Below are 13433 nucleotides of genomic sequence, written 5' to 3' on the forward strand. Positions count from 1 at the left end.
AGAAAATGTGTTTTGTCTTATAGAGTTGAGCTCAGCGTCACTCATGAATGAATAATGTACTCAGGAAAGATTGGCTAGGCTCTCTCAGCCTTCTCAAGTGTCTTCGCTGCTGCAGCGGAGTCAAAGGCGAGCTGCAAGGAGAGGCTGACGAGAGATTAAGGAGGGAAAATGTGGTCACTGCGCTACAGTTCTTGAAGGCATGGAAGTGGGCAATTCGTCTAGTTTACAGCTAGTTTTCAGGTTTCAATCACGAGTCCCCTAAGTAATTTTTTTCTTGACTGCTTAATCCCGATGTTTATTTTTTTATTACTTTTCAACTGTAATATAAGATAGTATGAAAAAAACTGAAGATTCTTTTTTTTTTAATTAGCCAGCAAGATCTCTTAATAGTCCTTGCCTAGGTTATAATACAGCACTTTAGTACCACGGCTATTTTTCCCTGAATGGGTGATTTTAAATGTTTCGTACATTCTTATTGCCTTTCTTAATGGATGATGATTGTCCTCCGCAGAATATTTCATAATAAAGAATATCTACAATGAAAAACATAGTCAAAAAATCAAGCATTTAAAAAAAAAATGGTAGTGTGGGTGATTGTGACTAGTGTGGGCATGTTGCCTCTGTGGTGACGTTCAGCACATTGACAGACTGAAGAGTGAAGGATGACAGAAAGTCATTGGTTAATGGGTGACAAGCGCAGTGTCCAGTCTCTCAGTCAACACCATGAGGGTTCACTAAAGGAAAGCCTCCCTGTTCCCACCCAGCTTATGGTAGAGCTGGCCAAACCTAAGCCGGCAAGGTCACTGTAGGTGCCACCGCGTGGGACGGACCATTTCACAGGCACCGCAGTGGGTGCACAGCCATTTCTTGCTTTTTGTTTGTCTTCCTTTCCTCTCTAAATCATTTTCCACCAACTGTGCATCAACACTCACTGTACCCTCCGTCATAAAAGTCAGCAAGAGGAACAGGAAGACAGGGGAGATAGAAGAGAAGAGTCAATTGACTTTAGTTCACATTGGACCTTTACTTCTGTCCCTCGTGATGCATGTGGGGGTGGGCACATATGTGTGCACGCGCTCCTGCCTGTGATGGCCGGAGGTCATCTTGGGTGTCTCCTTCAGTCACTCTCCATGCTATTTTTTTTTTTACTTGTTGCCTTTCCACAATGTCAGAATTTACTGGGTAACCAGAAATTTACAAAATACAGCAGTTTCATTGGCTGTAATTTGCTCCTAGTTTTGCTTGGAAGGTAGTGTTATGCCAAGATTACCCAGATCGCGAGACTCCCAAAAAAAGACCACCAGGACTCGATACCAATGCAATATACACAGAGTCCAGTATTACGGGCTCAGAGCCTCAGATCACAATCCTTCCTGACGCAACAGGATAGGAGAGTGCTCCCGAAGCTCCAAGGGTAATTGGTTTATAAGGAAAAAACTGTAATTAGGGGTTGGGGTCACAGGGAAGTAAGGGAAAAACCATAAACGGGAGTCATGAGTCTGAGGAGTGTGGACCTTCAGGCAGGTTGGGTGGAGGCTGGATCTCAAGGGAAAGTTGCTTTATCTCAGAGGATCATTGGGTGTTAATTGTATCTAATTGTTCTGGTGGAGTTTCTGAAGAGTGCTGGCAGGCCCAGTTTATGACAGTGTGAGATCATTCCCAAAACGCAGGAAGAAGTGGGGTCACCTGGAGACAAGTTCTCATACAGAACATGGTATTAAAAGCAGAATATAAATGACATGTAGGAAATGGCATTAATTTTTCCCCTGCAGTAGCCATTGGCAGTCTCAAGTTCCTTTATGCCAGTCTCAGTTCACTAATAGCAACTCTCAGGTCACACATGCACTGATTACAAAGTGGCCAAGGAAGGGCTAAAGAGGCTGCAGAGCTGAGAGAGGCTGTCCTGACACAACTTACACAGAGCCAAGGGAGCATCCATAGTGAGCAAGCTAAGTCTTAACCACAGGCGAAGGCAGAACTGTTTAAGCACCGAGGTGACAAATGCAGGTCATGATGGCAGCCAGTTCCACCTGAGGTTGAAGTGGACTGAGTATCGCCAACAGGAGGAACTGCGTCTGAGATCAGACCATTACACATGACTGGTGACTAGCCGGCATGCTTGCTGCGCTTCTGTCAAAGAATACTTCCCTTTTTCTTTGTTTTTTGAGACAGAGTCTTTCACTGTTGGGCTAGGCTAGCTGAGGAGTACACTCACCTCTGCGTCCCCACTGCTAGACTTGAGATGCACATATGTGCGTGTTCTCACGTGACTGCTAGGGATCCAGACAGGAGTGCTGTTGCTTGCACAGTGAGCGTGCTACCAATAAGCCTCCTCCCTGGGTCGCTAAAAACTTTTACTTTTCTTTTCTTTTCTTTTCGGTTTTTGGTTTTTTGAGACAGGGTTTCTCTATGTAACCCTGGCTGTCCTGGACTCGCTTTGTAGACCAGGCTGGCCTTGAACTCACAGCGATCCGCCTGCCTCTGCCTCCTGAGTGCTGCAATTACAAGTGTGCGCCAACACACCTGGATGCTAAAAACCCCTAAGCATAAAAACAAAACCATTGTCACAACATTATTGTGCCTAAAAACATCAATAATCTCATACTGTTGTGTGACTGTCCAATCAAAGACCCAGTTTCCAAATGTGGAAACCTTTAGTAAGTCTGGGGAAAAAAAAAACAATAAAAAACAATTAAAATTATATCTTTAGTAGCTAGCAAGATGGCTCCATGGTAATAGTACATGCTATGCAAACTTGGGGAACTGAAATGAAACCTTTAATACTTGTATAGAAACTACAAAAAGTCAAGCATGGCCATGGGTGCCTGTAACATCAGAGGTGGAGTGCATCCTGGGAATTTGATGGCCAGCCAACCTACCCAAAGTGGAGAGCCTCGGGTTCAGTTGTAGACCTTGGCCCCAGGGAATAAGACAGACCGCAATAGAGGAAAAGCCCAGAGCCTTCCTTGGCCTCTGTACACACATCCACAGGTGTGCCCAGCAATGCTCACACAAGCACAACAGCAGGCACATACACACCAACACAGAGCGCCACAACACAGATTCATTGGTAAAAGAAGTTCTTGGGTTTTTTCTTACAGGAAGTGAAGATAACACAATGGAAAAATAATTTCAGGAGGTAGGGAAAAAAATACCTCAGGTCTTTGTCAAGTTTCCTGAGACCTACGGCACACTGTCCTTAGCACCCCCACCCCACATTTGCCCCCTGTTGGCAGATGTACCTTACTGCAGCACCCCTTAACCAAGTACCTTCCGTTCATGACACAGCAGTGCTTTCTACTATGTTGCTAACAGTTTAAAATTTGGTTACTTGGCAGAAATGTGTGTGTGACACAGATTTTTTTTAAAGTGTTGATTGGGTGCATAACTTAAAAGTCAGAATATTAAATAAACATCTCTGCTCTTTCTTGCAGCAGGCAGCCCAGAGAACAGCTCTCCGTGCCCTCTCTGACAGGTACATTTTGTCATTTTTATGAACTATAAATTGCTTTATGAAACATTGAGCCCTATTTATTGTGGCATATAATTCATAATCAGATTTTGTCCCCAAAGAATCTGTGAACTGGGATGTTAAACATTCTGCGTGCTTGGATTTGTCATGCGTGCATGGAGTTTATTACTGCAAAAATCGCCTTGTTGTATTTCACATAAAGTATGAAGAATCCCTTGTTGTGCCATGAAACAAGAGACAGGAAACTTGCGGGGGGAAGGCCTGGGTGGTGCAGTAAATTCTGAACTTTGGAATTGGTTGGGAGTCAGGCTCATTTTTCAACAATAAGTACTTCATTTATTTTGAGGTGTTTTCTTCACTCTTTCCATGTCGCTTACCCCCCCAACACCCCCACTCCCCCAAGGACTCAGTCTTTCAGTAAGATTTTTCTCTTGAGCTGTATGCATATAAGCCAACCACTCATGGTCCCCTGCCTGACTCCTCACACCTTGGCTTGTTTCTCCTGCCTCCTGTGACTGAACGAGGCGCGTAAACCTGAAGAAAAAGCACAAACTGGCGTTCCCATCCTCCTTTTTCTAAAAGGTTGCCGAGCGGCAAATGTGGAAATACAGAATCGCGTGCGTGTGTGCGTGTTCCGTCAGGCTGTGAAGACGAAGTCCCTACATATCTCTGCATTATCCCTGAGAAACTGTCAGTGTGGGTCGCTGTAGGAGTTGCCTCCTGGCTGACTGGCAAACACCTCAGTATTGTCTCGCCAGCCTCCGCCCCTCCCTTCCTTCAGACTTCCTTCCTTTCAGAATGAGCTGACTGAAGCAGCTTAGGCCTGCGCTCCTCTCAGGTCCAGCTCCTCCCTTAGGTAAATTATCTAGAGCACGTGGGCGAAAAGCATTTCCTCTGTGGTAGCCTGAACCCCGAAATGTTTATTTCCTCCGAAGAGTCTTTTCCCAGTGACAGCCGCCCAAGTGTGTGTGCTCTGAGAGCAGAGACCCTGAGCTGCTGCTGGGAGCTTCAGAAAGCCTGCAAATGTGCTGCCTCTCTTTTGATCGGAGAGACCCAGGACGCAAACTCACCATGGGCCACAAAATCAAGCTCTTCCTACACATCTTTCTCTCTTCTTTTTGCCTTCTCTTTGGAAGTAAGAGTCTTCCGATGAAATGCTTTAAAAAGCAGGGGAGCCCAGCTTCACAGCCTAATGCATAAAATATCTGCTTTTTGGAGGATAGTGAAAAGCTTGTGGTATTATTTTACACACTGTGCATACTTACACCCTTTAGGTGGATGAAGCCCCCAATAGAGAAAATATATTCTTGGTTATCTATGTATACATACACGAGAAGCGCCATGGCAACCTTTGTCAGAGCGAACCAAACCATACTTTAGGAAAATGGGCATCAGACACTAGGACTGACATTCAAAGGCTTCTTCTCGATGACTTCGCCCGGGAAGAAGCCAGTGCAGCTGGATTTTTTTTTTTTTAATTAATTTATTCTTGTTACATCTCAATGTTTATCCCATCCCTTGTATCCTCCCATTCCTCCCCCCCCCATTTTTCCCTTATTCCCCTCCCCTATGACTGTTCCTGAGGGGGATTACCTCCCCCTATATATTCTCATAGGGTATCAAGTTTCTTCTTGGCTACCTGCTGTTCTTCCTCTGAGTGCCACCAGGTCTCCCCCTCCAGGGGACATGGTCAAATGTGAGGCACCAGAGTACGTGAGAAAGTCATATCACACTCTCCACTCAACTGTGGAGAATATTCTGACCATTGGCTAGATCTGGGGAGGGGTTTAAAGTTTACCTCCTGTATTGTCCTTGGCTGGTGCCTTAGTTTGAGCGGGGCCCCTGGGCCCAAATCTGCCTATCATATTGTTCTACTTGTAGATTTCTAGGACCCTCTGTATCCTTTTATTTTGCTATTCTCCCATGCGTCTCTCATTTAGAGTCCCAATAGGATGCCTTCCCCTCTGTCCCAGTTCCAAGGCGTTCATGGGAATGCAAACTAGTACAGCCACTTTGGAAATCTATCTGGTGCTATCTCAGAAAAATGGGAATAGGGCTTCCTCAAGACACAGCTATTCTACTCCTTGGAATATACCCAGAAGATGCTCCAGCACACAACAAGAAAATTTGTTCAACCATGTTCATAGCAGCCTTATTCATAATAGCCAGAACATGGAAACAGCCTAAGTGTCCCTCAGTAGAAGAGTGGATAAAGAAACTGTGGTACATTTACACTATGGAATACTACTCAGTTATTAAAAACAAGGAATTCCCGAAATTTGTGGATAAATGGATTGAGCTAGAAATGATCATAATGAGTGAGTTAACCCAGAAGCAGAAAGAATCAAATGGTATATACTCACTTATATCTGCATACTAGCCCAAGGGGCATGTCCCACGAGTGCAGCTGGATCATAGTGAGAAGCCCTTTGGCCGCTTTTGAACACTCTGACCTGTCAAGCCAGTGCCCTGCCCAGAAGCCAGGGTTCCCACTGTCCCCATCCCTCTATTACCCAATATAATGGAGTCGGTACCTTCTTCAGTCCAGACCTTTTTTTTTTTTAATTCAAAACTAGAGGAACTGGGCTCACTTCCAGCTGATGGCGGGGGCTGCCACAGGGCTCTAATGATGCAGCTGTGCGACTCCGCCTTCTCCTTCTGTTCTCTCCTGTAGTTGGTACGTCACGGCTGAGCCATTCGAGAGATACGAGCCTGCAAAAGGGTGTGCCCAGCCTTTTGACATTGTGACACAACCTTATGGCAGAATTTGTGTTCAAGAGCCAAATGACTGAGTTACAATGTAAAAAGCCTTTAAGTGAGCTTGGAGTCTTGTGTTGTGTCAGTAGCTGCCCTTGTGCACGGGCAGCTTGTGGCCCCAGGCAGGGCATCCCTTTAAAATACGAGCAAGTCATGCTGAGTGTGCCTTGGGCAAACTGAGGTCTTGTGGTTGGTTTGTCTCAGCTCATCAGGAATTTTGCCACCTCTTCCTTCTTTGGACATAATTTGTTTTCATTACCTGGGGCATACATGAGAGCCTTTGAAATCATTTAGAGATGACTTACTGTGTAGCCTGGCTGGCCTTGAGTTCATGGAGATCCACCTACCTCTACCTCCCAAGTGCGAGGATTAAAGATGTGCACCACCTCGCCTGGGTCTTATATGGTGTTCTAGGCCATCCAGGACTATATAGTGAGAACCTGTTTTTTAAAAAATTACAAAAACTCTTGCTGAAAATCAGAATTTAAAAATACCTACTGAATTATTTGGAGTCATTATTTTCTAGCTTTTTATTTTTCTTTTGTTTTGTTTAATTAGGGAATTGTAATTGATCACATGGCAGGTGTCTTTTTCTATCATGTTACTTAATATTTCGAATAAACCAATCAGAGAAAAAGATATTGTGGCTTGGTCAATATAATTGTATGATTTGCTTAATATCCTGTCTGTCAAAATAACTACAGATTTGGAACAGAACTGATCACCGCAAACCCTGCACACGCAAGGTAGCTACTTAGATCGTAGAGTAATCTATCACTTACTTATCTCAAACATCTGACAAAAGATTTAAGGAAGGAAGGGTTTATTTGGCCTCACAGATCCTCGACATCATGGGGGAAAGCCAGAGGCATTTGTCTTCAGTCAGGAAGCAGGTAGCAATGAGGCATCAGTCACTTTCTTTTTTCTGTTTGGTCTGGGACACCCCTGGCCTATGGAATTGTGCTGTTAAGGTGGGTCTCCCCATCTCTGTTAACCCAAGTTCAGCAGCCCCTCCAGGCATGCCCAGGAGCTTGGCTCCTGAGGAATTCTCTATCCTGTCAAGTTGATGTGTAAACCATCACAGCCTATGGTTCATCGAGCTACAGGAACCCTCCGACTTCCTAAACCATGTTTGCTTCTAGCCTATTCTCACTTCTTTCTATAAAATCCCACAACGATCACACAGCAGTTTGTTTCTATTCAAAAGGCAAAGCGTTTTCAAACCTGACATGTCTTCTAAAGTTTTGATTCTAGAATCAGGCAGAGAAGCCTAGTTACCAGCCATGCTGCCTTGGTCTCCTTGGCCCAGCCATTTGCCCTCAGCTCACAACAGCCCACGGACAAGGAGATGCTCACCAAGGGTGGCTTCTCTGTGCTGACAAGGCTGATGGGAGGATCTGGGCTCACACTGTAAGGCCAGGGGAAGGAAGGATACTCTTGTCACTTTCCCACCTGACCCAGCAAGGCTAGCTGTGGGGAAGGGGAAGGTAGGGGGTGAGCGGACCACTCTCTTCCTGAGGCTGGGTGGGGCACAAGTGCTTATGCTATCCAATGCTTTCTGAAGTATTCTCTTTTCCATCCTTTCCTGGTTCATGTTCAAAAGAGGCACCCTAGCACACAGCCACTGTTTAATAGTGTAGACCAAGCTTTTTAAAATGAGATTTATCTTCTAACTGCACACTTAAAGTGTGTACATTCACAGGCATGGCACGTTGATACACAAGCACTTTGTGTGATATATTAGTTAAATTAAAAACATTCTGGGGACTGGAGAGACGTCTCTGTGGTTAAGAACATTTATTGCTCTAAAAAAGGACCTGTTGCTCTTAAAGAGGAAAGCTTCGATCCCCAGCACCTCTTTGGTAGCTTACAACCATCTATAACCCCAGTTCCAGAGACTCCAATAGGCATGCACATGATGTAATATATGCGTGCAAAGACTCCAATAAGCATGCACATGATGCAAAATATGCATGCAAGCAAGACATTCATAGACATAAACGTAAAATAAATAGTCTTTTTGTTTTAATGGTAAAGCATCTTTCTCTTCAAACATCATTTCTTCATTCAAACCCCTTTCTTATAGCTTTTTTAAAAGATTTACTTACGTTTAGTGTGTGTGTGTGTGTGTGTGCGTGTGTGTAGATCAGAGGACAACTTGCAATAGTCAGTCCTTTTCTCAGGCTTAGCAACATGTCCCTGTACCTACTGAGCCATCTCACTAGCCCTCTTCTGACTTTTTCAAATGCACACAGCCCGTTATCAGTATCTGCTGTGCACTGGTACACAGAGCTTAATACCCAGGCCGTGTGTTTCTGAAGTTTGGGGAGTCTCATGATCAATAAACAATCTTGGAAAATTAAAGCTATAATACATCCATTGCCTAACTTTAAAACCATCTCAGACATCGACCGTAGCAATGGGCTTTGTTTATACTTCGGTCCAAATAGCCGGAAGAGTCCACCCGGCCGAGTGGGAGGCTGGACTCCAGCCCGCTCACCTGCACCCTCCCTGAGACAACAGGACAGGTTATGGGAAGATGGTCTGATTTGGTTTGGTTTTGTCTTTATGTCTTTGAGAAGCATGAGGCCCACTGGTGTCCCATATGATGAAAACAGGTAACCAGGGCAGGAAGAGGTGGCAAAATTCCTGGTGAGATAAATAAACCATTCATTAGATAATAGTTTGCACAGGGGCCCTATCCTCATATTGAGTGCTTTTTCTTCTGCTGGGTGGTGGCCCTTAATGGACATGGGGACAGGTGAGGGAAAGAGGGGTAGGTACTCAAGTCCTTTACAAAAGGTGCAGACTGTACGCCGCAGAAGCTACCCCGTTATTAGGAACACGGGGAATATGCAAAGGGCTGGTAGAGGGAAGGAGTTGTGTGCGCAGCATACAAAGAGCCGTGAATATGACTAAGTTCTCTTCGTAAGTAGTAAATAGCAGACAGCCCCGATCAGAAGAGGAATTCGTGTGATTTATCAACCCGAGCGACTGTTCATTTGCAGAGGAACTGGAGGTCAATCTGGAAGTCTGCAGCCAGAGGAGCACGAGGAAATTGCCAGGACTAAGAAGTTAATCATAGCCCGAGACTGCTTCCATCTGTCTTGGGGCGACAGAGCCTCTGCACAGAGAGCAGGCATGCTTTATAGCAGCAGGCCAGGAATTAATATCTTCTGTGGAAACTCAGGCATCATTTGCAGCAGCTCGGGTTTTATAAAAATGGAGCATCATTTTGTATGAATAAATCACACTCTGTTAGAAATATGAGGGGTTGAGAAAAAAAATTTGCTTGACTCGAAGAAGGAGGAGGAGGAGGAGGAGGAGAAAAAGAACGTTTGAGAAAGCCAATGCCTATGTAGCAATGGCACTTGAAGGGCAGAGACGACCCTGTGCTTAAACTATGCGGTATAATCACTTCCTGAAATCTCAGCGTGAAACTCCAGCCATGGCTACATTTTTATAGCTTTGGAGACTCGTTGCCAGACTATAACCTGTCTGCCCATCTGGCAGATTCTCGGGGCCAAGACCCATTTATATTGAAATCCAAACAACTGCCATGGATTTACTCATGTGTCCCATGGAGCCTCGCTGCGCACATGCTCAGTGGGGGACCGACCAAAGAGCACTAGGTGAGAGGTGCTTTCTGCTCAAGCCCGTGCCAGCCAGAGGCGGGCGTGGCCTTTGTGAGGGGAGAGGCCCAGCCCTGCTCATGTACCCCTACCTCCCGTTGTCCGCTCTCTCAGAGAACTCTCACGCACAGAGCCCTGACTTCCGCAGGAAGAACGGAAGGAAACGAAGGAAATGACAGCCCACAATGGAGGCAGCTTCACCTCCACCTGCAGAGCAGAATGTCAAATGATCTGCCTAGAAACAAGAAAGAATGCGTATTGAGGGAGGGCGGAGGGTGGGAAGGCAGGCGCTGACTGGCTTGGGAGGGGCTTCTCCTTGCTGTCGTCGTCCCCCCCCCCCCGCTATCCCTCCCAGTCACAGGGGTCAACTTCAGCTGGGCTAAGGGGGTGTAGTGTGCTGCAGAAGGCCCCAGTTCCCAAGTGCACCCCTGGGTTCTGGTCAGCCCCTGGCAATGTGAGAGGACAGCCACTGCTGCTGTGCGCTACTAACTCGTCTCTTTTCTTAAAAAACATTCGACATCTGTTTACTTATGGGTGACACAAATGCCATTGGGTACCTGTGGAGGTCAGAGGGCAGTTTGAGGACGTCGGTCCCCTCCTTGCCCCTTACAGATTCAGGAGAACTCTGGCCATCAGGCTTCGTGGCGAGTGCCTTTCCCTGCTGAGCAATCTTAATGGCCCAACTGATCTCTTCCCTAAGCATCAAAGAGATGGGGGCGCTTTTAAGGACATTTTAAACTCACAGCTCTCAGGGCGTTAAACTGGCAGGTCTCCATCAACCATGCCTGTAGGACCACATTCCCTAGTCTCTCCAAAGCAAGGAATTCCTTATCATGAAGACTTTGGAATACCGTTTTTAAAGAGTGTTACTGTTCAGAAGTACTGTCCCGTTTACCATATCATTTTATAATCTTCCGAACAGTCCTGAGATGTACATGGAACCTTAAAAAACAAACCATGGACAGGTCATATGACTCACCAAGGGCCACACGGAAGCAGTTGCCCAGCTCCAAGCGGCACACTCCTGCTATTCTCTGCACAAAAGCTAAGAAAGAGTCAGAGGCCTCCGCTGTCGGCTTGGCCATCTTTCGCATCCATGTTATTGCTGCCTTAGTCATCTTTTTATTTCTAGAACATTACCTGGCAATTAGGGATAAGACATTGTTGGATAAGCAAATGATACCTGGGTGAAGCAAGCCAGTGCTTTGTGGTTACAGAGGCGACTCTGGGCAGAAGGTAGAGAGTAGTTTCCTGACTCTGGCTCCATCCCAGCATCGGAGTTCCTTGGAAGGGAGAAGCTGATCCACAGGTGCTTGCCATCCAGGCATTCAGGCAGGTAGCAGCTTGTTTTCGAGTCAAGCAACATGGATAGAATAAGAGGAAAAACATTGAACGACGTTTTAAGATCAGTCCAAGGGTAGGCAAGACAGTCTCCGATGTAAACTGCCCAATGCAAAAAGCCCAATCATAAGGGGGGAAGTTCTGCAGTCTTATCCAGCACCAAGAGAGGTCAGGCTAGGTGGCTACTTGTCGGGTCCCAGCCCGTGGGAACAATTGAATCAGGGTTCACCTGAAAGAGGGAGTGGGGATTGAAAGTAGGATACAGAAACACGAGAAATAACGAATCAAGTCAGGAAATTTCTGATCAAGATTCACTTTATTGTCGACTAGCAGGAACATATATAAAGCAAGGTCAATAGGATTTATTTTAATCTCATTTATCCTAGTCCCTGGGCAAGAATGCAATAGTCTAAATCGCTCTCTGTAGAACTTCCTAGTTCTCTGAGTAGTTCCTTGTAAGAACTTTCTAGATCCTCTGGGTGGTTCCAAATTGAGACTTCTCTACTTCTTTCAAAGGTAAATAGTCCAAGGATAGCCTAGAACATAAGACCTCGTGGTGAGGCAAAGGTCAGCAACTCGAAGGTCACAGCATACAGCCTAAGCACAGGATTTCTAACATGGCAGAATTTGGCATGGGTTCCCACAGCTACTGTAGCCTATACACACACACACACACACACACACACACACACACACACACACACACACACCAGCTTCCATTGCAATGCTTTGTATTGTGACAAGACTTAAAATGTCCCCTTCTTGTCTACCAATCCGATGGGTGAACATCCACAGTTCTGAACCAGTTCACTGGTAGAGGTTCTGGTATCTGTACACCAGAAACTCACTCTCGATAGCTCCCACTCCCCAGGGGCACAAAGTCAGGTGAAGAAAGCGGAGTTGTGTGTATCAGCATGCATCATGTTCCTTGGAACAGTTGTGTGTCAGCGTACTAAGGCTCTATTGATGCTGTTCTTTTAATCCTCACCACAGCCATCTCAGCAAGGAAGAAAGGAGTCAACATTAGGGCTATAAACAGAGACTGTTATCAGTAGGATTCCATTTCCCTTGATGTTCTAAATGCTTTCCCTAAGATCCTACCACGTCTGGGTTTCTATTTATAGACGTAGGAAACTTTCCTCCACATCTCAGAGCCCCAGGACGATCTGTCTGACCCCAGAATTGATGCCTTCAGCCACTTCGCCAAGCAAAGCCCTTGCCCTCCTCAAACCACAAGAAAAGCAGTGACCTTGGCAGGGCACGTGAAACAGTGGCATGCCTTCAGAGGACACCGGTGCCTTGTCTTCCAACCTCAACCAACCATCTGTAGGGCTCCTGCTCTGTGAGCCCCTCCCCAAGCTGTTGACATGATATATTTGCGACCAGTCCTGGCAGCTACTAAAAAATGGAAGCCACGTCTTACAGAGTGGGTAGTTTTATACTAACCACCCTGTAAACCCTGAGTTACCCACACACCTTTTAATTTTTTTTTTTAATTTGTATGTGTTTTGATGTTTATGTGTGCGCATAGCCATGCACATGCAAAGATGTGTGGACTGAAGTCATAGTGATTGGGATCCAGGGTCGAACTCAGGTCATAAGGCTTGCACCGGAAGTGTTTTTACTTGCTAAGCCATCTCCAAAGCTCCTGCGTGCCTTTTGGAATGTGCATCCTGCTGCTCAAATCTCTCTCTCATGATGAGAAGAAAAGGCCTCCTGACCCAGCCATCCCTCATCTCTCTCCTCTTCAGGAGATATGATGGACCAAGCAAGTGGGATTCTGAGATTTTGGTTAAGGCATTCAACATCCGGTCCAAACTTTTCTAGTTGCAATAAGCAGAGCAAATGTCATGGCCTCCTAGGGTCGTGGATAAGCCACATGAGCCAATAGGGAAGACAGGTACTTTGGTCCTCTTTCTATAGGCTGATAGTCCCCTGCCACACATCCAGAAGCGCCTGCACCCAGATACCAGACGTGCTCTTTTTCTGCTCAGGTCCTCCCTGAGACTTAGCAACCACAAGAGACTGTAGCATACAGGAAATAGTAACCAGCAGTAACAGCACCGTGTCTGTACATCTGGGGAAAGCTGGCGTCAGCAGGTCTCCACACACAGTCCTAGCTGGTTCTCGCCCACTCTTTTTTAGCGTGTTCCGATCCAGCCTGTTCTCCCCTAAAACACCAAACCCAGAGTCCTGGATGAGGTCCATGCATGCCTCTGATGGACCGGCCA

General features: G+C 46.0%; 1 protein-coding gene across 1 annotated transcript in view; it reads left to right on the forward strand.

The window, feature by feature from the left end:
- Window positions 1–13433, forward strand: part of Aff3 (ALF transcription elongation factor 3) — a 474038-nt gene that overhangs the window by 401797 nt on the left and 58808 nt on the right. The window contains exon 11 of the mRNA XM_051152759.1: window positions 3435–3475. Within this exon, the coding sequence (XP_051008716.1) occupies window positions 3435–3475 (41 nt within the window). The remainder of the gene's footprint in view (window positions 1–3434; window positions 3476–13433) is intronic.

This window comes from Acomys russatus, chromosome 11, assembly GCF_903995435.1.
Source record: "Acomys russatus chromosome 11, mAcoRus1.1, whole genome shotgun sequence".
In the NCBI taxonomy this organism is placed as follows: Eukaryota; Metazoa; Chordata; class Mammalia; order Rodentia; family Muridae; genus Acomys; species Acomys russatus.